This window comes from Salmo salar, chromosome ssa15, assembly GCF_905237065.1.
Source record: "Salmo salar chromosome ssa15, Ssal_v3.1, whole genome shotgun sequence".
In the NCBI taxonomy this organism is placed as follows: domain Eukaryota; kingdom Metazoa; phylum Chordata; class Actinopteri; order Salmoniformes; family Salmonidae; genus Salmo; species Salmo salar.
The window spans coordinates 98217716-98243212 of record NC_059456.1 but is presented as its reverse complement, the minus strand read 5'-3'; the positions used below and the strand labels follow the sequence as shown (position 1 = coordinate 98243212).

General features: G+C 45.4%; 1 protein-coding gene across 2 annotated transcripts; it reads right to left on the bottom strand.

The window, feature by feature from the left end:
* Nucleotides 1-265: 265 nt before the first annotated feature.
* LOC106572763 (LHFPL tetraspan subfamily member 4 protein) lies at nt 266-23717 on the bottom strand. Of its 2 annotated transcripts, none has more exons than XM_014147231.2 (4): nt 22526-23717; nt 5496-5735; nt 4705-4733; nt 266-4454 (listed from the first exon to the last, which is right to left on the bottom strand). In XM_014147231.2, exons 1-4 carry the CDS (start codon nt 22917-22919, stop codon nt 4395-4397), a joined length of 723 nt encoding a protein of 240 aa, XP_014002706.1. In that variant the 5' UTR covers nt 22920-23717; the 3' UTR covers nt 266-4394. The 2 variants fall into 2 exon arrangements, with proteins under 2 accessions (XP_014002706.1, XP_045552349.1); XM_045696393.1 differs by having other exon boundaries at nt 4717-4733.
* Nucleotides 23718-25497: the final 1780 nt, after the last annotated feature.

Below are 25497 nucleotides of genomic sequence, written 5' to 3'. Positions count from 1 at the left end.
GTGCATCCTTTCAAGCACACCCTTCTCATTAACCTGTGGGGAGTTATTCACAATTTTCGATGAACAAATAAGATTTTATATGTAAGATGGTTAAATAAAGAGAACAATTATTAATTATTATTATATTATTATTTGTTCCCTGGTCCTATAAGAGCTCTTTGTCACTTCCCACGAGCCGGGTTGTGACAAAAACTCACACTCATTCTTATGTTTAATAAATGTATCGTATAGTGTGTGTGTGGCAGGCTTACAATGATGGCAAAAAACAACATTTGAGAGTGTGCTGACCCTGGTGCTAGAGGGGGTACGCAGCTGGAGGTTGAATGTTTGAAGGGGTACGGGACTATAAAAAGTTTGGGAACCACTGGTATACAGTATTATAGTTCAATATACAACAAATCCACAGATTGTCATTAATACATTTTTCAGATGATGGCAACATGTTTTGTCAACATTTTTGTTGTTAAATATATTTAAAAAAAGTACAAACTGATATCTAAAATCTCATAATAATTTTGGGGTTGAAATGATATATCTGTAATATACACTCACCGGCCAGTTTATTAGATACACCACCCTTTTCACGAAAATGGTTCGCTCCTACAGACAGTGAGTCACGTTGCCGTGGCTTGTTATATAAAGCAGGTAGACAGGCATCGAGGCATTCAGGTACTGTTCAATTGAACGTTAGAATGGGCAAAACTAGTGACCTAAGCAACTTTGAATGTGGTATGATCATCGGTGCCAGGCGCACCGGATCCAGTATATAAGAAATGACCGCACTCCTGGGCTTTTCATGCATGACAGTGTCTAGGGTTTACCGAGAATAGTAGCAAGAAAAAAAAGAACATCTAGTCAGCGGCAGTCCTGAGAGGTCGAAGGAGAATGGCAAGAATTGTGCAAGCTAACAGGTGGGCCACAAACAGGCAAATAACGGTGCAGTACAACAGCGGTGTGCACAGCGGCATCTCAAAATGCCCAACTCGTCGATCCTTGTCACGGATAGGCTATTGCAGACGACCACACCGGGTTCCACTCCTATCAGCTGAAAACAAGAAGAAGCGGCTCCATTTGGCACGTGATCACTAACTCTGGACAATTGAGGAGTGGAAAGACATGGCCTGGAACATGACAGCGAGTTCAGTTTGAGTGGCCTGGTCAGTCCCCAGACCTCCACCCAATAGAACAGAATATCCTTGGGATGAGATGGAATTAACGTATCGCCGTCCAATCCGCAGCAACTGCGTGATGCCATCGCGTCAGCATGGACAAACATCCCTGTGGAATGCTTCTGACACCATGTAGAATGCCCCAAAGAATTCAGGCCATTCTGGAACCAAAGGGGGGGTCCAACCCGGTACTAGATGGTTGTACCTAATAAACTGTCCAGTGACTGTATATTCCAGTGTTACTTTATGTGTGCTTGTGTTGAAGCCCACTGTTCTCCTTGACTCTGTTAATTGACTGTAATTCAAAGAGACCTCCCACTGAGTTGAGTGATGGGGCAAAGACGGCACTCAGAGCTCAACCTTACTTTGGAGCCAGATGAAAAAAAGAGTTGTTGATTATGTAACCCATCTATGGTTATGTAAACCATCTATGGTTGTGTAACCCATCTGTAGGTACAGTAGTGTACTCATTAAGTTAAGGTATAACAAGTTGTCAAGCTCTCAAAATAACAACACAAAGGAGAGAAACAGATATTTACAAAAGCAATGCTTTGTCCGATCAGACCCAAGGCTCTATCTGGAGTAAGAGTAGTGTTTGATTTAGTGTACAGTGTCTTACAGTAGGGGAGAGCGGGGTATGTTGAGAATTTTTTTACATTTAGCATCACTACGTCAAATTAAATATAGTTTTCTTTCTAATAAAGATATATGCATATATTTCCGGATGTTGTGACATAATCAGAATTCCCGTAACCATAATAATTTTAAAAACATAGCTTATCCTAAATACCCGGGCACAACTTACCCCGGGTATGGCGTAAATAGAGCATAGGAACAGGGTAAGCATAGGGACATATTTCTTGGTACCATACTTGGTACTTTTTAAAGCACTTTTAACATAGGCTCAGACCCTGGTGTAACCTCATATGCCTTGCATTACGCCTGAGAAGAAAACACTTCGATTGTGGCCTAGAGGTGGCCGAACCCAGCTGATGAAGGCATTTTTCATCGTTTGAAAATCACATGAATATGAAGTGTCTTCAAAATACTATGCATATTATGCATAAAACTTACAAAATGTAATCATCATTTGTATTGGCTCAACTTGCCCCTGGTAAAATGGCACAATTTACCCCAAAGCAACCCTTTTTACTCTATTAGCTCACATTGCTACAAGGATGCACTTTCATGCTAAATTTAGGACCACATATTGTAGCTTCTATAGACCCCAACTGATGTATAAAACAGTCTTAAAATGATCTACTTTGGTTTAGATACAAGCATCATGAAACCTGTAAGACAATACATTTATTTGACTTTGTGAAAATCTGTTTTTTTGGACCTAACTTGCTTACCACTTTTTCCATGTGGTTTCTTCCTTCACAAACTTCCTACATATTTAGTAACATGATTTATTTTGTGTATGGTTTCCTAGAAACAAGGGGTGGCATGACATACCCCACTCTCCCCTACAGTACAGCTTCCTGAGAATTGGCTGCCACCTAATAACATAGGCATTTAGCTTCTCAATTTACAACTCTGTACAGTGTTGCAAGGATTATGGACAAGAAGTACACATGTAGTTCTTCACTAGATGCCATTTGATATATATTTTTTAAAGTTGGTAGAAATTCTGCCTCTACATAGATGATGATTTTTCCAAGTATTCTTTCCCCATTGTGGGGTTAACAGGTTAAATCCACACAGGCCCAGTGCGTGTTGGTCACTGCAATGTGCAGTAGAAAGCCTGTTAGGACAGTGTGGTGGAGATGTGGAGACCTGTGGCCCCAGTGTCTCGGTGCTGAGGGACCTGAGGGGAATGCAGCATACAGGGCTTCCTTCTGAGAGGACTAATATCTCAAATATGTTTTCCTGACATCTACTGTATCTAGTGTACCAGATCATTTCTTTAGCTTACCCTGTTTCAGGTGAACCATTTATTCAGTCTACCCTGTTTCAGGTGAATCATTTATTCAGTCTACCCTGTTTCAGGTGAATCATTTATTTAGTATACCCTGTTTCAGGTGAATAATTTATTCAGTCTACCCTGTTTCAGGTGAATCATTTATTGTCTACCCTGTTTCAGGTGAATCATTTATTCAGTCTACCCTGTTTCAGGTGAATAATTTATTCAGTCTACCCTGTTTCAGGTGAATCATTTATTCAGTCTACCCTGTTTCAGGTGAATCATTTATTTAGTCTACCCTGTTTCAGGTGAATCATTTATTTTAGTCTACCCTGGTTCAGGTGAATCATTTATTACGCTACCCTGTTTCAGGTGAATAATTTCTTTAGTCTACCCTGTTTCTTAGGTCTACCCTGTTTCAGGTGAATACTTTATTAGTCTACCCTGTTTCTTTAGTCTACCCTGTTTCAGATGAATCCTTTATTTAGTCTACCCTGTTTCAGGTGAATAATTTCTTTAATCTACACTGTTTCTTTTGTCTACCCTGTTTCTCTCGGTCTACCCTGTTTCAGATTAATAATTTCTTTAGCCTACCCTGTTTCAGATTAATAATTTCTTTAGTCTACCATGTTTCAGATTAATCAATTCAGAAAATATTCTCAACTTTGAATTGCTTGACAGTAAATACCTTTAAAAAGACTCCAAATGCTTCAGTTTTATGGGGTCTATTAAATGTTTAGAAAATATTTGTTTTGTTCTGCTTTACTCTACTTTTCGTACTCAAATCGTTATGCAAAGGGTAGAAATACACTGAACAACATTTCCATTGAAGGGTTATATTGTTTGCTGCTCATTGTACCGTTCCAAATATATACATTGCCTTGTATGTACAGTATCTAAATTCCCAGAGAGGTCTATTTCTGTAAAGCTGCAAAGTATAGTTCCATTTGGACACATTTTATTTACAAATATTGTCTCTTTCTTTTTAAGTAGTGTTAATGCACTTTACAACATCATTCTATATAAAATATAGTTTCTTCCAGTTTTATATTACAGAATGCTGTACATGTGCTCTTCGCATGGAGCCAGGTTGGATATTAGCCTGATGACTGGATGAGAAGGAGTAGAGGAGAGGGGGGTCATCCAAGGCAAGGATCCCCTCAGAGGGGGGTCATCCAAGGCAAGGATCCCCTCAGAGGGGTTCAACCAAGGCAGCGATCCTCTAAGAGGGGGGTCACCCAAGGCAAAGATCCGCTCAGAGGGGGGTCATCCAAAGCAAGGAGGCTCTCAGAGTGCGATCATCCAAGGCAAGGAGCTCCTCAGTGGAACCTCTGGACTGCAACATACCTTGGGTCGCGTCTTCTGTCCCGGACCTCAATCTAAAGGCAAGAAAAAAGTATCCCAGCAGTACATTATGTAAGGATATTGAAATAATAAACATTATATATAAGCCTTTTACAATAAACAACAAGACAGTGCTTGGAGCTTATTCTGACAAACATATATTGTACAAGATGGGGTAACGGGGCTAACACACTTATCCATAGAGACAAACACTGCCAAGGATGCCTCAACAACAACCACAGACCACGGTGCACAAAGTCATGACACAGTTAACTGTTCACTTACAAAGTCACTTACCCTGGACACAGCGAAATCTGCAAGAACAAAGTCAAATATTATTGTACGCAGGATGTAATTAATTGTGCAGAACTCAAAATATTACACATGGTATAATCTCTATCAGTGAGTTAGTACAAGGTTAATCAGATGAGCGGTGAGAGAGACACGGCAGAGTAGGCTATATCCCACTGGAATCTGGTGCGTAACCATGGAAACCACTATAGAGAGTATGGTACAAAGAAATCCTATTTTCCAACCAAACGATGTAATCCTCTGATCTGACAGTTGACAACATCATGAGGGGTCTATTACATTTCTGTAAGATTGAGTTAGAAGACTTCTAACAATGTTCTGACGTCAGTGTCTTCAAAAGTCCCCTGAATGAACATCTCCCTGTTCTGATCAGTCAATATGAACAGACCAGTCTGATGCAATCCTGTGCAAACAGTGAGAACAGACTTTGGTGGACATTCCTACCCTCTTTCATGCAGTTCCATGGTGAGTGCAATAGGCTACAATAACTGAATTACAATACCAGATCCTATTTTATCATTACGAAAATATGTCAACTACGAGGGCCGGTTGTGCAATCTATCTCTCGTCTATATAGAGGAAAACACATCTGACTTTGGAAATCAACGGGCATCTAGTGTTGATTAGTTATTGATGGGTTTTGGTGATTGCTTGTGTGTGTCTGAAATGACACCCTATTCCTGAGTGCACTACTTTTGACCAACCCAATGTATCGAGAAAAGAGTGCCATTTTAGATATAGACTTGGTCTAAACCATCCCTTACCTTTATTGTTGTCAGCCTTGAGTTCCTCCAGGAACATGTCATTCTGTCTGTTCCCCAAAACGAAGGCCAGGAAGGACAGGATCAGGGCGTCCAGGATGCCCATAATAGCCAGGATGTAAGCCCAGCGGACAGAGCAGTTACCCAGCGTATACTTCCCCGTCTCCTCCCCACACAGGTCCCGCACCACCTCCGCATCCCAGCCGTTCGGAAAGATTATACAGCCCAACACCAGGCATACAGCTGGGGGAGACAGAAGAGAGAGAGTACGTTGGAAGCTGTAGTCTATGGAAAACAAAGATGCATGATTCAAATGAAGGTAAGTTCAACATTATTTTATATTGAAATCAAAGGTCAGTCACAGCAAGTACAAATACAGTATAAGCAATGGGTGTTGGATAACAAAATGTAACTGTAATTGCAATCATGTTTTATAACAGACATGGTGGAGACATAGTGGAGACATGGTATAGACATGGTGGAGACATGGTGGAGACATGATGGAGACATAGTGGAGACATAGTGGAGACATGGTGGAGACATAGTGGAGACATAGTGGAGACATGGTGGAGACATAGTGGAGATATGGTGGAGACATGGTGGGGACATGGTAGAGACATAGTGGGGACTGTGGAGACATAGCGGAGACATAGTGGAGACATGGTGGAGACATGGTGGAGACATAGTGGAGACATAGTGGAGACATAGTGGAGACATGGTGGGGACATGGTGGGGACATGGTAGAGACATAGTGGGGACTGTGGAGACATAGTGGAGACATAGTGGAGACATGGTGGAGACATAGTGGAGACATAGTGGAGACGTAGTGGAGACATGGTGGAGACATGGTGGAGACATAGTGGGGACTGTGGAGACATAGTGGAGACATGGTGGAGATATGGTGGGGACATGGTGGAGACATAGTGGGGACTGTGGAGACATAGTGGAGACATAGTGGAGACATGGTGGAGACATGGTGGAGGTGGAGACATAGTGGGGACATGGTAGAAACATAGTGGAGACATGGTGGAGACATGGTGGAGACATGCTGGAGACATAGTGGAGGCATAGTGGAGACATGGTGGAGACAGTGGACACATAACCATCCACATCGCTTCAGCCAAATGCCAAGCCCACTAACATTTCTTCTCCACCATGATTCTGGATTTGCCTCCTTCCCTGACGACTTCTAGAATGCGAACACATTCTGACCATTCTGATTGGTCCCATAAACCGATGACGTTATCAACTTAAAAACTCTGATTGGTTAGATTTGTTGGAGACAATCCAATCGCTGATTTATTTGTGTTGTACAACGCCCGTAATTTTGATGTCACGCAAATGACTTCTAAGAAAACAGATTTAGACTGAATGTACGCACCTATCGATAGAGCAGCGGATTCAGGATAAATTCAGGATGAGTCGTCAGAAAAGAAGACATAAGCCTTGACATTATGAAGTCATGAGTCACTATTCCTTGGGTGAGAGAGTAAGTAAGATCCCTGTTCCTGGCTCTCAGGGAGTTGGAACAGGATATTTTCTGCTGATGTTCCTACTGCTTCTTATCTTTCAGCTCTGGGCCTCTGTGTCTCTCTGAGTCCCCACCTCTCTCTCATTCTCCTGTCCCTCAGTCCCTGAATCGCCCACCCCTGCCTTGCTGCTGCTGCTGCTTCCACTGCTGAGCTCACTCCAATCTCTGCTGATGTCATAGTAGTGAGCCTGTAAGACAGCCTCCCATATGCACAATACTGCTGAGCAGAGCCAAACACTGGGCCTCCCATCATTACCAAACACTAGGCCTCCCATCATTACCAAACACTGGGCCTCCCATATGCACAATACTGCTGAGCAGAGCCAAACACTGGGCCTCCCATCATTACCAAACACTAGGCCTCCCATCATTACCAAACACTGGGCCTCCCATCATTACCAAACACTGGGCCTCCCATATGCACAATACTGGTGAGCAGAGCCAAACACTGGGCCTCCCATCATTACCAAACACTAGGCCTCCCATCATTACCAAACACTGGGCCTCCCATCATTACCAAACACTGGGCCTCCCATATGCACAATACTGGTGAGCAGAGCCAAACACTGGCCCTCCCATCATTACCAAACACTGGGCCTTCCGTCATTACCAAACACACGGCCTCCCATCATTACCAAACACACAGCCAACCGTCATTACCAAATACACAGCCTCCCATCATTAGCTCCAGAGTGTCGCAGTGGTCTGAGACACTACATCTCAGTGCAAGAGGCATCACTGCAGTACCTGGTTCAAATCCAGGCTGCATCACATCTGGCTGTGATTGGGAGTCCCATAGGGTGGCGCACAATTGGCCCAGCGTTGTCTGGGTTTGACTGGGGTAGGCTGTCATTGTGAATAAGAACTTGTTCTTAACTGACTTGCCTGGTTAAATAAAATTACCAAACAGCTCATCCATCAATGGAAAATTCTGGTTGATAAAGATGGCATTATACAAATGCAAAGAAAGACAGAGAAATGAAAAGACACATGCCTGAAACTCTCCAATAATAACTTTGCTGAAAGTAGACAAGCCTGTACTAAATTTTGACTATAATAGATATTCTAATTTACACCCCCTCCCCTCTCCTGGTGTGCATCCTCAAGGGCTCTTCTTCCCCAACATGTTTGGATAACAGTCATTTGTTGCCTGTAGAGAGGATGCCATTAAGGTGAAACGATACCCTTTTTCTCTGATGCTGTTGTTACTAGGACTTGGTGTGTTTCTCGGGCTTGGTGTGTTACTAGGACTTGGTGTGTTTCTAGGGCTTGGTGTGTTACTAGGACTTGGTGTGTTTCTCAGGCTTGGTGTGTTACTAGGACTTGGTGTGTTACTAGGACTTGGTGTGTTACTAGGGCCTGGTGTGTTACTAGGACTTGGTGTGTTTCTAGGGCTTGGTGTGTTACTAGGACTTGGTGTGTTTCTCGGGCTTGGTGTGTTACTAGGACTTGGTGTGTTTCTAGGGCTTGGTGTGTTATTAGGGCTTGGTGTGTTATTAGGGCTTGGTGTGTTATTAGGGCTTGGTATGTTATTAGGGCTTGATGTGTTTATAGAGCTTGGTGTGTTATTAGGACTTGGTGTGTTTCTCGGGCTTGGTGTGTTACTAGGGCTTGGTGTGTTTCTAGGGCTTGGTGTGTTATTAGGGCTTGGTGTGTTATTGGGGCTTGGTGTGTTATTAGGGCTTGGTGTGTTATTAGGGCTTGGTGTGTCATTAGGGCTTGATGTGTTATTAGGACTTGGTGTGTTTCTAGGGCTTGGTGTGTTATTAGAGCTTGGTGTGTTTCTAGGGCTTGGTGTGTTACTAGGGCTTGGTGTGTTTCTAGGGCTTGGTGTGTTACTAGGGCTTGGTGTGTTACTAGGGCTTGGTGTGTTTCTAGGGCTTGGTGTGTTTCTGGGGCTTGGTGTTACTAGGACTTGGTGTGTTTCTAGGGCTTGGTGTTTTACTAGGGCTTGGTGTGTTTTGGGGGCTTGGTGTGTTACTAGGGCTTGGTGTGTTAGTAGAGCTTGGTGTGTTTTTGGGGCCTGGTGTGTTTCTAGGGCTTGTTGTTTGACCTGGACTTGGTGTGTGTTTGGGACTTGGTGTGTTTTTGGGGCTTGGTGTGTTTCTATGGCTTGTTGTGTTTTGGGGGCTTGGTGTGTTTTTGGGGCTTGGGTTTTTTTTAGGCTTGGGGTGTTACTAGAGCTTGGTGTGTTTCTAGGGCTTGGTGTGTTACTAGGACGGTGTGTTTCTAGGCCTTGATGTGTTTCTAAGGCTTGGTGTGTTACTAGGGCTTGGTGTGTTTCTAAGGCTTGGTGTGTTTTGGGGGCATGGTGTGTTACTAGGACCTGGTGTGTTACTAGGGCTTGGTGTGTTACAAGGGCTTGGTGTGTTTCTAGAGCTTGGTGTGTTAACAGGACTTCATGTGTTTCTAGGACCTGGTGTGTTTTTGGGGCTTGGAGTGTTTCTAGGGCTTGGTGTGTTACTAGGACTTGGTGTGTTATTTGGGGCTTGGTGTGTTTCTAGGGCTTGGTGTGTTACTAGGGATTGGTGTGTTACTAGGACTTGGTGTGTTTCTAGGGCTTGGTGTGTTACTAGGACTTGGTGTGTTACTAGGACTTGGTGTGTTACTAGGACTTGGTGTGTTACTAGGACTTGGTGTGTTTCTAGGGCTTGGTGTTTTACTAGGTGTTGGTGTGTTTTGGGGGCTTGGTGTGTTACTAGGGCTTGGTGTGTTAGTAGAGCTTGGTGTGTTTTTGGGCCCTGGTGTGTTTCTAGGGCTTGGTGTGTGACCTGGACTTTGTGTGTTTTTGGGACTTGGTGTGTTTTTGGGGCTTGGTGTGTTTCTATGGCTTGTTGTGTTTTTGGGACTTGGTGTGTTTTTGGGGCTTGGTGTGTTTCTATGGCTTGTTGTGTTTTGGGGGCTTGGTGTGTTTTTGGGGCTTGGGTTTTTTTTTAGGCTTGGGGTGTTACTAGAGCTTGGTGTGTTTCTAGGGCTTGGTGTGTTACTAGGACGGTGTGTTTCTAGGCCTTGGTGTGTTTCTAAGGCTTGGTGTGTTACTAGGGCTTGGTGTGTTTCTAAGGCTTGGTGTGTTTTGGGGGCTTGGTGTGTTACTAGGACCTGGTGTGTTACTAGGGCTTGGTGTGTTACAAGGGCTTGGTGTGTTTCTAGAGCTTGGTGTGTTAACGGGACTTCATGTGTTTCTAGGACCTGGTGTGTTTTTGGGGCTTGGTGTGTTTTTGGGGCTTGGAGTGTTTCTAGGGCTTGGTGTGACACTAGGACTTGGTGTGTTATTGGGGCTTGGTGTGTTTCTAGGGCTTGGTGTGTTTCTAGGGCTTGGTGTGTTACTAGGGCTTGGTGTGTTTTGGGGGCTTGGTGTGTTTTGGGGGCTTGGTGTGTTACCAGGGCTTGGTGCGTTACTAGGGCTTGGTGTGTTTTGGGAGCTTGGTGTGTTACTAGGGCTTGGTGTGTTAGTAGAGCTTGGTGTGTTTTTGGGGCCTGGTTTGTTTCTGGGGCTTGGTGTGTCACCTGGACATGGTGTGTTTTTGGGACTTGGTGTGTTTCTGGGGCTTGGTGTGTTTCTAGGGCTTGGTGTGTTTCTATGGCTTGTTGTGTTTTGGGGGCTTGGGGTGTTTTTGGGGCTTGGGGTGTTTTGAGGCTTGGGGTGTTACTAGAGCTTGGTGTGTTTCTAGGGCTTGGTGTGTTACTAGGACGTTGTGTTGCTAGGGCTTGGTGTGTTTCTAAGGCTTGGTGTGTTTTTGGGGCTTGGTGTGTTACTAGGACCTGGTGTGTTACTAGGGCTTGGTGTGTTACTAGGGCTTGGTGTGTTACTAGGACTTGGTGTGTTTCTAGGGCTTGGTGTGTTTCTAGGGCTTGGTGTGTTACTAGGGCTAGGTGTGTTACTAGGGCTTGGTGTGTTTTTGGGGCTTGGTGTGTTACTAGGACTTGGTGTGTTACTGGGACTTGGTGTGTTACTAGGACTTGGTGTGTTTCTAAGGCTTGGTGTGTTACTAGGACTTGGTGTGTTTCTAAGGCTTGGTGTGTTTTTGGGGCTTGGTGTGTTACTAGGACCTGGTGTGTTACTAGGGCTTGGTGTGTTTCTAAGGCTTGGTGTGTTACTAGGACTTGGTGTGTTTCTAAGGCTTGGTGTGTTTTTGGGGCTTGGTGTGTTACTAGGACCTGGTGTGTTACTAGGGCTTGGTGTGTTACTAGGACTTCATGTGTTTCTAGGACATGGTGGGTTTTTGGGGCTTGGTGTGTTTCTGGGGCTTGGTGTGTTTCTATGGCTTGGTGTGTTACTAGGACTTGGTGTGTTACTAGGGCTTGGTGGTTTCTAGGGCTTGGTGTGTTACTAGGGCTTGGTGGTTTCTAGGGCTTGGTGTGTTACTAGGACTTGGTGTGTTACTAGGACTTGGTGTGTTACTAGGACTTGGTGTGTTTCTAGGGCTTGGTGTGTTACTAGAGCTTGGTGTGTTTTGGGGCTTGGTGTGTTTCTAGGGCTTGGTGTGTTACCTGGACTTCGTGTGTTAATAGGACTTGGTGTGTTTTTTGGGCTCGGTGTGTTTCTGGGGCCTGGTGTGTTTCTAGGGCTTGGTGTGTTTTGGGGGCTTGGTGTGTTTCTAGGGCTTGGTGCATTACTAGGATGGTGTGTTTCTAGGCCTTTGTGTTTTTCCTGGGCTTGGTGTGTTTTGTGGTCTTGGTGTGTTTTTGGGGCTTGGTGTGTTACTAGGACCTGGTGTGTTACTAGGGCTTGGTGTGTTAAAAGGGCTTGGTGTGTTTTGGCGTCTTGGTGTGTTTTTGGGGCTTGGTGTGTTACTAGGGCTTGGTGTGTTACTAGGGCTTGGTGTGTTTCTAGAGCTTGGTGTGTTTCTAGAGCTTGGTGTGTTTCTAGGGCTAGGTGTGTTTTTGGGGCTTGGTGTGTCACTAGTGCTTGGTGTGTTTCTAGAGCTTGGTGTGTTTTTGGGGCTTGGTGTGTTTCTAGGGCTTGGTGTGTTTTTGGGGCTTGGTGTGTTTCTAGGGCTTGGTGTGTTTCTAGGGCTTGGTGTGTTTCTAGGGCTTGGTGTGTTACTAGGACTTGGTGTGTTTCTAGAGCCTAGTGTGTTTTGGGGGTGTGGTGTGTTTTTGGGGCTCTGTTCTATAGGAATTTTCTTTCTCCTCCTCGGTCAGCCCTGTAAAGCTTCTCCTGAGGTTTGGTTCACTAGTGAGTAACACTTAGCAGTTTGTACTAGATCACTCCCTCCCTGGCCTCACGAGCCTCCCCAGCCTCCCTGGTCTCCCCAGCCTCCCTGGGAAATGTTGAGTGATTTGAATGTTAATTAAATGAGTTACAGTTTTGACTTAAATCAGCTTGAAAATCAATGGCAAGACTTTAAAAAGGCTTGTATAATTTGTTTAAGAATAATGTGCAAGTATTGAACAATCCAGGTGTGCAAAGCTCTTAGAGACTTACCCAGAAAGATTCACAACTGTAATCACTGCCAAAGGTAATTCTAACAGGTATTGACTCAGGGGTGAGATATGAGATATTTCTGAATTTCATTTTCAAAAAATGTGCAAACATTTCTAAAAACATGTTTTCACTTTGTCATTATGGGGTATTGTGTTTAGAGGGTTATGAATAATTTCTAAATGCATTGTAAGTTGCTCTGGATAAGAGCGTCTGCTGAATGACTCAAATTTAAATGTAATCCCCCGGAATAAACTCTCCTCTTTATTTCTATGTAAACTAACTCTTACAATACCTCCCTTTGCAACCTTATGGAAAACACTTTCACCTACATGCACTTATACAGAGCAAACCTTCCATAACAATACCATCAGCTAAAGAGAGATGAACCCGGAGAAGAGTCCCCTAGGCAAGCTGGTGCTGGGGCTCTGTTCACAAACACAAACAGAGAAGACAGGCTATGTGCACACTGCCCACAAAATGCAGTGGAAACTGAGTTGCACTTCCTAACCTCCTGCCAAATGTATGACCATATTAGAAACACATATTTCTTCAGATTACACAGACACACAAAGAATTAGAAAACAAATCAAATTTTGAGAAACTCCTATACCTATTGGGTGAAATACCTTCAAAGCAGCAAGACCTGTTGCCACAAGAAAAGAGCAACCAGTATTTATTTTCCCTTTTGCACTAACTATTTGCACATAATATGACATTTGAAATGTCTTTATTCTTTTGGAACTTCTGTGAGTGTAATGTTTACTTTTAATTGTTTTATTCTTTATTTCACTTTGCTTATTATCTACTTCACTTGCTTTGCCAATGTAAACATTTATTTCCCATGCCAATAGAGCCCTTAAATTGAAAGTCAGCAAGAGAGAGGGAAAGAAAAAGAGAGATAGATGGGGAGAGAGAGAGAGAGAAAGAGAGAGAGAAAGAGAGAGAGAGAAGAACAGGGGGAATGGGAGGTACACGTGGGCTATGTTGCTAACGCAGTGACACAGTGTCATTCTCAAACACACACCCCATGGGAGCCTACAGCTCTTGTCCGTGAAGGGTCCACGGGTGAAGGGAATCCCATTGTACAACAAGCTCTGTTGGTTCAGAGCTTCTCCTCTCATCCAGGGTATGTGAAAGCTGATCCACATTTAGTTTTATTCTGTTCCATTCTCCATTGTGTCGACTTGGACTTGTTTTCTATCTGATTAGAGGTCAACCCAAACATGAAACTATTTTCACAGCTCTGCTACTTTCGCCTTCAAGTTTGATAATCCCCTGTCTATTGTCAGGCCTTGTGTGATCAATAAAATACTACAATATACACATCCTGTAGAAACTGCTGCTTCCTTTTCTCTTCTCTCTCTGAAGGCCATGATATATTGGCAACTTTGAGAGGTAATATTGCTGAACAATGTTGCCAGCAATGGTCAATAGCGTGCAACTGCAGCCCACAATTCGTGGTGTTCCTGCATATGGACATTCCTGCATCTTCAGGAACACACTCCCCTAAACTATCCCATTGGTTCTTCACGAACAACCCCGCCTCGAGAATCCCATTAGTTCCTGCTTGAACGACCCCTCGTGCACCCCATTGGTTCCTATATGAACGTTAGTTAGCGACTCCGTGTGCTAGCTTGCTAGTTAGCACATGGTGTCGACCCCTGCCTTTTGTGTCCCGGAGAACTCCTCAGGACTAGACGGCTAAGCTAGCACAGTGTGCTTTACTCCCACCTTATCCCTTGTATAAGTCTACCAATAATCCCTCTGTGTGATCCTGATTTAGCCCACTGCAGTAAAATGTTATTTACTGCCGAAAATATCTATTAGCATGCTAGCCGCAACCTATGCTAAGTCAATGGGACAAACAGGCTAATTCGCTAGCTAGCTAGCCATGTAGATTTTACATTTAGTTTTAGATTGTTTTTGTAAGTTTAACTAGCTGGCTAACTTGATGAATGCCATTTATACTTCCTTGATTAGATTTGTGAGGTAACTAGATTTAGAACGTTTTATCTTTATATCTGCGTTGCCATTGACTGGCAGTAGGTTGAGTGGATGCCCAGGGCAGCGGCAACACCTCTTTGTTGCTTGTTTGCTGATAAATTCCAGTACAGATGTGTCAGTCAACTGGCAACAACAAGCTATAGTAGATTAGTAAATAAATAGGGAAAGTGATATGTGCTTCTTCATATGAAATCTATTATTCATGTCCATGTGCTCATTGCTACAGTGTCTCACCCCACTCCGTTGCCAGCAACATTGCTCATCAATATTACCTCGATGAATTGCCAGTGTATCTGTCACGGCTGTTTGAATGAGCGGACCAAAATGCAGCGTCGGTTTCGTTCCACATATTTATTATTTAGTGAAACTTAATGCAATAACAAAGATAAACTTACTGACAAAACAAACCGTGACGCAGGAGGAACAAACACTCACAAAATATAATCACCCACAAAACAGGAAGAGAAAAACCCCAACTTAAATATGATCTCTAATCAGAGGCAATGAGGATCAGCTGCCTCCAATTAGAGATCAACCCCAAACAATCCCAACATAGAAATAGAACTAGAACAAACATAGAAATAGAAAACATAGAACCAAAAACACCCCCTGTCACGCCCTGCCCTACTCTACAATACTATAGAAAATGACATCTTACTAGGGTCAGGACGTGACAGTACCCCCCCCCCAAAGGTGCAGACTCCGAATGCAAACAAAAACCCAACAAAATAACCACAAAAACACAAAGGGAGGGTAGGGTGGGTGACTAATATCTATGGCGGCGGCTCTGGTTCAGGGCGTAGTACCCCCACCGCCCGCTGATCCCCCCGCTTCTGTATGTCCGGAGGAACCAGATCATGGATCGTCGCCGGACCACCAACCGCCGCTGAAGACTCTGGGCTAAAGGCCGCCGCTGAAGGCTCTGGGTTGCAGACCGCCGCTGAAGGCTCCTGGCTTGCAGACCGCCGCTGAAGGCTCCTGGCTTGCAGACCGCCGCTGAAGGCTCTTGGCTTGCAGACCGCCGCTGAGGGCTCCGGGCTGAGGAGTGTCGCTGGAGGCTCCGGGCTAGGGATGCGTCGCTGGAGGCTCCGGGCTAGGGATGCGCACTGGAGGTCCGATGAGTGGGACTGGCATAGGTGGCGCCAGACTGGTAACACGCACCTCAGGTCAAGTGCGGGGAGCAGGAACAGGACAGCACGGACTGGGCAGGCGCACTGGAGGCCTGATGTGTGGAGCTAGCATAGGAGGCGCCAGACTAGTAACACGCACCTCAGGGCGAGTGCGGGGAGCAGGCACAGGACGTACTGGGCTATGGAGGTGCAGTGGAGGGAGAGTGCGAGGAGCAGGCACAGGACGTACTGGGCTATGGAGGCGCACTGGAGGGAGAGTGCGAGGAGCAGGAATCGGTCTCACCAGACTGGGGAGATGCACTAAGGGCCGAGTGCTCACAGCAGGCACTGGCTGTACCAGGTTAAGGAGGCGCACTGAAAGGAGAGTGCGAGGAGCAGGCACAGGACGTACTAGACTATGGAGGCGCACTGGAGGGAGAGTGCGAGGAGCATGCACAGGACGTACTGGGCCACAGATGCGCACTGGAGGTCTGGAGCGTATGGCTTGCACAACCCGCCCTGGCTGGATGCTCACCTCAGCTCGACAACTGCAGGGTGCGGGTACAGATCGCACCGGCCTGTGAATGCGCCCTGACGACACAGTGCGCATCACCGCACAACACGGTGCCTGCCCCGTCACTTGCTCCCCACAGTAAGCACGGAAGTTGGCTCAGGACTCCACCCTGACTCTGCCCAACTCCCCGTGTGCCCCCCCAAAAACATTTTTGGGGCTGCCTCTCGCACTTGCCTCTGGGTGGATATAGCGCCTCATAGTATCGCCGCTCTGCCTTCGCTGCCTCAAGTTCCTCCTTCGGTCGGCGATACTCCCCAGCCTGCCTCCAGGGTCCTTTCCCCATCCAGGATTTCTTCCCAAGTCCATTTCTCCTGCTGCTCCATCCCACACTACTTGGTCCTTTGGTGGTGGGTGATTCTGTCACGGCTGTTCGAAGGGGCGGACCAAAATGCAGCGTCGGTTTCGTTCCACATATTTATTAGTTAGTGAAACTTAATGCAATTACAAAGATAAACTTACCGACAAAACAACAAACCGTGACGCAGGAGGAACAAACACTCTCACAAAATATAATCACCCACAAAACAGGAAGAGAAAAACCCCTACTTAACCTCTATGGGCTAGGTGGGACGCTTGCGTCCCACCTACGTAACAGCCACTGGCAGCCTGTGGCGCGATTTTCAAAACCTTAAAAATCCTATTACTTCAATTTCTCAAACATATGACTATTTTACAGCTATTTAAAGACAAGACTCTCGTTAATCTAACCACACTGTCCGATTTGAAAAAGGCTTTACAACGAAAGCAAAACATTAGATTATGTCAGCAGAGTACCAAGCCAGAAATAATCAGACACCCATTTTTCAAGCCAGCATATAATGTCACCAAAACCCAGAAGACAGCTAAATGCAGCACTCACCTTTGATGATCTTCATCAGATGACAACCCTAGGACATTATGTTATACAATACATGCATGTTTTGTTCAATCAAGTTCATATTTATATCAAAAACCAGCTTTTTACATTAGCATGTGACGTTCAGAACTAGCATACCCCCCGCAAACTTCCGGGGAATTCGCTAACATTTTACTAAATTACTCACGATAAACGTTCACAAAAAGCATAACAATTATTTTAAGAATTATAGATACAGACCTCCTCTATGCACTCGATATGTCCGATTTTAAAATAGCTTTTTGGTGAAAGCACATTTTGCAATATTCTAAGTACATAGCCCAGGCATCACGGGCTCGCTATTTAGACACCCGGCAAGTTTAGCACTCACCATAATCATATTTACTATTATAAAAGTTTTATTACCTTTTGTTGTCTTCGTCAGAATGCACACCCAGGACTGCTACTTCAATAACAAATGTTGGTTTGGTCCAAAATAATATATCCGAATAGCGGCGTTTTGTTCGTGCGTTCCAGACACTATCCGAAATAGTAAAGAAGTGTCGCGCGCATGGCGCAATTCGTGACAATAAAATTCTAAATATTCCATTACCGTACTTCGAAGCATGTCAACCGCTGTTTAAAATCAATTTTTACGCCATTTTTCTCGTAGAAAAGCGATAATATTCCGACAGGGAATCTCCTTTTCGGCAAACAGAGGAAAAAATCCCAAAGGCGGGGGCGGTCGGGTCACGCGCCTAAGCCCAGTGTCCCTTGATCGGCCACTTGAGAAAGGCGATAATGTGTTTCAGCCTGGGGCTGGAATGACGACATTCTGTTTTTTCCCGGGCTCTGAGCGCCTATGGACGACGTGGGAAGTGTCACGTTAGAGCAGAGATCCTTAGTAAATGATAGAGATGGAAAAGAAGTTCAAGAAATGGTCAGACAGGCCACTTCCTGTAAAGGAATCTCTCAGGTTTTGACCTGCCATTTGAGTTCTGTTATACTCACAGACACCATTCAAACAGTTTTAGAAAATGTAGGGTGTTTTCTATCCATATGTAATAAGTATATGCATATTCTAGTTACTGGGTAGGAGTGGTAACCAGATTAAATCGGGTATGTTTTTTATCCAGCCGTGTCAATACTGCCCCCTAGCCCCATATGATCTCTAATCAGAGGCAATGAGGATCAGCTGCCTCCAATTAGAGATCAACCCCAAACAATCCCAACATAGAAATAGAACAACTAGAACTATAACATAGAAATAGAAATCATAGAACAACCAAAAACACCCCCTGTCACGCCCTGCCCTACTCTACTATAGAAAATGACATCTTACTAGGGTCAGGACGTGACAGTATCATGGCCTTAGATGTCAGTTTCAGGATCTTGTTCAGTGCCAGAAACAGTAGTAAAATCCTGAAAACGGGGGTATGCTGCTACATGAATAGCTAGTAGTACACCGAGCAGAGTTGAATTTTTTAGAGACAGGGTCAGGAAATCAGTGGAGAGATGAGTTGATGGAGGACATGTGGGAGATGGGGAATAGAGTTGGAAACCACCAGCCCATAGAAATCAGGCTATCCTTTTGTAATTATGTACTGTAGTAGAAATGTTATTTCTACTACACAATTTTTTACTACACTTTCATGGCCCTATGACTTTGTCTGTTTCTATATCTGTCAGTATGCTCTCCATCCCTCTCTCGATGTGTTTGGAATGGAATGTGTGATTTCTCCTGCTGCCGTCTAACACAGTTGCAGGGCACCAGTGAAAAGACTTAAGGGAGCGGCCGCCGGCTCTGCTGTTCTAGAAGCGCAGCTCGGAGAGCGAGAGAGTGGAGCAGGACAGACAGTGCAGAGATCATGTCATATCAACTCACTGAGAAAGAGAGAAAGAAAAGCCGCGTCATTATGTTCTGTCTTGTCATCTAACTTCTCTGTCCATGATGTAGCTGCAAAGGGAGAATGGGAGAACAGTACAGTTTATGGTTTTGTATAAACAGTACAACATATAACATTGACCTCTCCTGACTAAAGAGGAGAACCATGGGGTATGATGGTAGTCCCCATGGGCACTGGGAGGAGAACCATGGGGTATGATGTTTGTCCCCATGGGCACTGGGAGGAGAACCATGGGGTATGATGTTTGTCCCCATGGGCACTGGGAGAAGAACCATGGGGTATGATGTTTGTCCCCATGGGCACTGGGAGGAGAACCATGGGGTATGATGTTTGTCCCCATGGGCACTGGGAGGAGAACCATGGGGTATGATGTTTGTCCCCATGGGCACTGGGAGGAGAACCATGGGGTATGATGGTAGTCCCCATGGGCACTGGGAGGAGAACCATGGGGTATGATGGTAGTCCCCATGGGCACTGGGAGGAGAACCATGGGGTATGATGTTTGTCCCCATGGGCACTGGGAGGAGAACCATGGGGTATGATGTTTGTCCCCATGGGCACTGGGAGGAGAACCATGGGGTATGATGGTAGTCCCCATGGGCACTGGGAGGAGAACCATGGGGTATGATGGTAGTCCCCATGGGCACTGGGAGGAGAACCATGGGGTATGATGGTAGTCCCCATGGGCACTGGGAGGAGAACCATGGGGTATGATGTTTGTCCCCATGGGCACTGGGAGGAGAACCATGGGGTATGATGTTTGTCCCCATGGGCACTGGGAGGAGAACCATGGGGTATGATGGTAGTCCCCATGGGCACTGGGAGGAGAACCATGGGGTATGATGGTAGTCCCCATGGGCACTGGGAGGAGAACCATGGGGTATGATGGTAGTCCCCACGGGCACTGGGAGGAGAACCATGGGGTATGATGGTAGTCCCCATGGGCACTGGGAGGAGAACCATGGGGTATGATGGTAGTCCCCATGGGCACTGGGAGGAGAACCATGGGGTATGATGGTAGTCCCCATGGGCACTGGGAGGAGAACCATGGGGTATGATGGTAGTCCCCACGGGCACTGGGAGGAGAACCATGGGGTATGATGGTAGTCCCCATGGGCACTGGGAGGAGAACCATGGGGTATGATGGTAGTCCCCATGGGCACTGGGAGGAGAACCATGGGGTATGATGGTAGTCCCCATGGGCACTGGGAGGAGAACCATGGGGTATGATGGTAGTCCCCATGGGCACTGGGAGGAGAACCATGGGGTACGATGGTAGTCCCCATGGGCACTGGGAGGAGCAGGTGGTCCTCTTAGTCCTCTGCCCAGCTCCAGCCAGCTGTTGGCACCACACACTGCCACGGCTCTCTGCCACGGCCCAGGATACAGCAGCTTATGAAACTAGCATCTCCTCAGTAGTGAGAGAGCATTATGCCCATAGCCAACATTATCAGGCCTCCCATAGCTAACACTATCAGGCCTCCCATAAGCAACACTATCAGACCTTTCATAGCCAACACTATCAGGCCTCCCAATGCCAACACCATCAGGCCTCTCATTGCCAACAATATCAGACCTCTCATAGCCAACACTATCAGGCCTCTCATAGCAAACAATATCAGGCCTCTCATAGCCAACACTATGAGGGCTCTCATAGCCAACACCATCAGGCCTCCCATAGTCAAGACTATCAGGCCTCCCAAAGCCAACACCATCAGGCCTCTCATAGCCAACACTGTCAGGCCTCTCATAGCAAACACTATCAAGCCTCTCATAGCCAACAGTATCAGGCCTTTCATAGCCAACACCATCAGGCCTCCCATAGCCAACAGTATCAGGCCTTTCATAGCCAACACCATCAGGCCTCCCATAGCCAACAGTATCAGGCCTTTCATAGCCAACACCATCAGGCCTCCCATAGCCAACAGTATCAGGCCTTTCATAGCCAACACCATCAGGCCTCCCATAGCCAACAGTATCAGGCCTTTCATAGCCAACACCATCAGGCCTCCCATAGCCAACAGTATCAGGCCTTTCATAGCCAACACCATCAGGCCTCCCATAGCCAACAGTATCAGGCCTTTCATAGCCAACACCATCAAGCCTCCCATAGCCAACAGTATCAGGCCTTTCATAGCCAACACCATCAGGCCTCCCATACCCAACACCATCAGGCCTCCCATAGCCAACAGTATCAGGCCTCCATAGCCAACACCATCAGGCCTCCCTTAGCCAACAGTAACAGGCCTCTCATAGCCAACACCATCAGGCCTCTCACCTGTACACAAGGCAGCCTCATCACAAGGCTATACCCTGTACCGAAATGGAGTTGATCCATCAGCAACTGGGAATGGGAAAGGGACTCAATCGCAAACACAGAGATGGTCAGATAAATAGACCCAGGTGTGTGCACTTGCTTTGTGAATACCAGCATTGATATCTTCATGCATGTTTTTTGTCTCATTTCATAAGAGTGCATACAGTGAGTGTTCCAGCATCCTGAGAGGAAAGAGTATGTCATGAAAACTCTGTTTCTCCATCTTGCTGATTGATCGTTCTTCCAACCTGCAAAACTGACTCTGCAGATCAGAAGGGAGAGTGGGCAGATAAAGAAAACAACAATAGAAAGTGAATAAACTGCTGATATTTTTCTTCTCTCAGTTTGCTGACTGTTGTGGTAATCTTACTCCCACACGTTGGTGTATATCACATTGATCAAGTTATACCTGCCCTGGAAGCTCCCTGACATATAGATCTGAGTGGGAGTGAGTGAATTTAGTTCCATATAGACACGCCCAATTTTCATATCCCGGAAAATGAGATCTCTCATTTTGTTTTTTTCCTTCTATTTATCAGAAGGGCAGCTCTCTGTGTGGTTAAGTTCTGGTTGAAGGAATACATCCACACCAACACAAGGAGGTCTTTTGTTGTGTGTTGCCTGTTTTTGAGATCGATTTGTTGAGCAAATGAATGCTTCATCTGCAATCTCATGAGCTCAATGTGGGTGATTGTGGCAGCCTATAGGATATCTGTCTTCCTCCCACAGCTCCATGACTCATGACTGAGAGACAATGGTACCACAGACGGATTCTACATGATGAGACACAACTTCCACTGCCAGTAAGCCAGCTGAGCCTGGAATCTGTGTAGAAATGTGAAGTATTTTTTTTTTGTGTGTGGTGAGGTGAATCTAATCTGCCTCTAGATCCAACCCAACATCCTTAGCAATAGTAACAGTACAAGCAGCATGTTTTCACAAGGTTGTTTACATGTAACATGTAACCAGTGTTACAGATCCATATGTTTTCAGTCATCTGTGGACATACCAGTGATAATCATATCCCCAAATATAATTTAAAAACACATTAACCGAACCATCTCTCCATGTGTTGTAATCTCATCAACCCAAATCCCCCACAATCCAATAGGTCACCTGGAGATTTGGCACTACAACACTATCTAACTGATTGAATTGATGAATGAATCAAACAGCCTACATCTTATCTGCAGATACCGATAATCCTCTTTAGAACGCAACGAGAATTTCATAAATTCTTTAAATTAAATTAGTGCCTGCATGAATGTCTGTGATTAAATGTGCTGGAACAAGTTGTGTAACTGAATTTCCATTGGTTTTATACATACCACATAGGAGCTGCATCCAGGCACAGGTCTTGTAGACGCTGGCGGTGTTGCAGAAGAAGAAGAGCGCCATACAGGCGATGCAGCCCAGAATCAGAATCATGGACAGCAGTACAAAGAACGAGGCCGCTTTGAAGGCACCGGAGGGGATGGAGCTGAACTCAGTAAAGCTGCCCGTGCAGTCGAGCTCTCGGTTGGGCGGTCCACTCCCAATGCACTGGTGAAACAAACCGAAGTAACCCACCTGCGGCGTGCTCACGCTGTCCCCGATCCAGTACGGCTGAATGAAGACAACAACGTTGATGATGGCAAAGCATATGGTGAATATTGCCCAGAGTACTCCGATGGCACGGGAGTTCCGCATGTAAATCTTGGCGGCTTCTTGTGAAGGCAACATGTTTTCCACTATACGTTTCTTTAGTTTATTTCAGTGACTCACTCAGTTTTTGCTCGTCTCTGGTTGTTTCCACGAGTTGCCAAAGGTGTGCTTGTAATTTGGTAGCAATATAGCTATTCAGAAGAAATCCATTTCAAAGACGTTGATTTATTATTATTATTATTATTGTTGTTGTTGTTAGTATTATTAACTAGCCTTTATTTTAATTTACCAAAACGTTGTACATTCAACCTGCGAACCTACATGGCTACACATTGTTGAAAAGAGACATGAATACATACACTGTTAATTAATCATTTATAATGCCTAACATTTCCTTTTTGGAAAAAACAAGTGGAGTCCAAAATACAATATTTCACAGTAAAACGGTCAATGGTTTTGTAATCTACTCAACCAATGCTACCTTCAAAATATGTCCTTTAGTATTCTAATTCAAGCCCAGCAGAATTGATAAGCTGTTGCCTAGTGCCAGTGGTGGATCCCCCGTTTGCGTGTAGCATTTGCTGCATCCGTGGAGGGCTTCTTGAGCGAGGTGAGCTAGATGAGCGAGGTGAGCTAGGCTACTGGAGATATCGGCGCACAGCCTGTGAAGACAGAATGTAGATCCAATTTACAGAAAATGAAAATGTCAAATATGAAGAGTCCGAGCCCGCGAAACCGACCTCTTCCGCCGCCACTCCATTATAGTGATTTCCCCTGTTTGTGTTGCGCCCTCTCCCCGTCTCTCCCCCTCTTCCTCCTCTCTTCCTCCTATCTTCCTCCTCTCTCCCTCGCGCAGCTCTCAGAAGATGCTGAGCACTGTTGATGACGGCGCGTGCACTGTACCGCACAATATATGGATTTGCATGAAAAACATTCCCCACTCCTATTTATTATTTTAATATAATTGTAACGTTGTTAGTATGCAGAAATAAACGTAATTGTATTTTATTTCAGGTTTAGGTTGACCATTTTTGATTAGACATAGGCCGGACTACAGAAGAAAGAATATGTATTTTTCTAGTGATGGTAATCAAGACGATCTATTGTCAGGTGTCCATCAGCAAGTAGAATGGGAAGTGGTTGGATTTAATATGTTGTTTGAATCTTGTTAAGTATTGTTAGGGAAAGGGGGATAACCTAGTCAGTTGTACAACTGAAATGTGTTATTTAACCCAACCACTGAATCAGAGAGGTGGGGGTGGGGGGGCTGCCTTAATCGAGATCCACATCATCGGTGCCCCGGGAGCAGTTGTTGTTGGGGTTGTTTTCTCCTCTCAAAGATATTAAGGAAAATTAATCTGTCCCTGCCATTCCCATGAATATCTAGGACAAGAGGTCATGCCTCAGTAGGCCTACACATTGTTTTACGAATGGAGGCATGCTTCCTATATGTTGATAAGAGAATCACAGGAGGACCAGAATGATCTGTGCATTAGGAAAAGCCTAGAACGTCTAAAATCGGTCAGAGGCTTCCACCTGAGGCTGCACACACGTTTTATCCACATGGTTTAACAAACAAACAGGACATAGCCAATGGAGTTCCACTGCACCCCCACCATGTTGTCTGACATACACACACACACACACACACACACACACACACACACACACACACACACACACACACACACACACACACACACACACACACACACACACACACACACACACACACACGCTGGGGAACAGCAGGGGAGTTTCCAGCGTGATGCAGCACAGCCAGTTTGAGAGAGGCATGCATTGCAGCAGTTGACATAAGAGCAGGATACATACAGTGGTGGGATGTCTTCAGCCTTCACAGATACATACAGTGGTGGGATGCCTTCAGCCTTCACAGACACATACAGTGGTGGGATGCCGTCAGCTTTCACAGATACATACAGTGGTGGGATTCCTTCAGCCTTCACAGATACATACAGTGGCGGTATGCCTTCAACCTTCACAGATACATACAGTGGTGGGATGCCTTCAGCCTCTAGCTTTTACAGACACATACAGTGGTGGGATGCCTTCAGCCTCCAGCCTTCACAGACACATTCAGTGGTGGGATGCCTTCAGCCTTCACAGACACATACAGTTGTGGGATACCTTCAGCCTTCACAGATGCATACAGTGGTGGGATGCCTTCAGCTTTCAGCCGTCAGCCTTCACAGACACATTCAGTGGTGGGATGCCTACAGCCTTCACAGACACATACAGAGGTGGGATGCCTTCAGCCTTCACAGACACATACAGTGGTGGGATGCCTTCAGCCTTCACAGACACATACAGTGGTGGGACGCCTTCAGCCTTCACAGACACATACAGTGGTGGGATGCATTCAGCCTTCACAGACACATACAGTGGTGGGATACATTCAGCCTTCACATAGGTTGTTACTATTTCTGTACTCAACATGCACCGAGAGATGCAACTGCAACACCCACTTGTGTTTCTATGCCACAGAGTGTACTAACACTATGTTGTGCTCAGGTTTCTGTCTAGTGTTAGTGTTAAATAATATGTATATGTTAGTGTTTATATATATATGTTAGTGTTAATATGTATGTGTTAGTGTTAATATGTATGTGTTAGTGTTAATATGTATGTGTTAGTG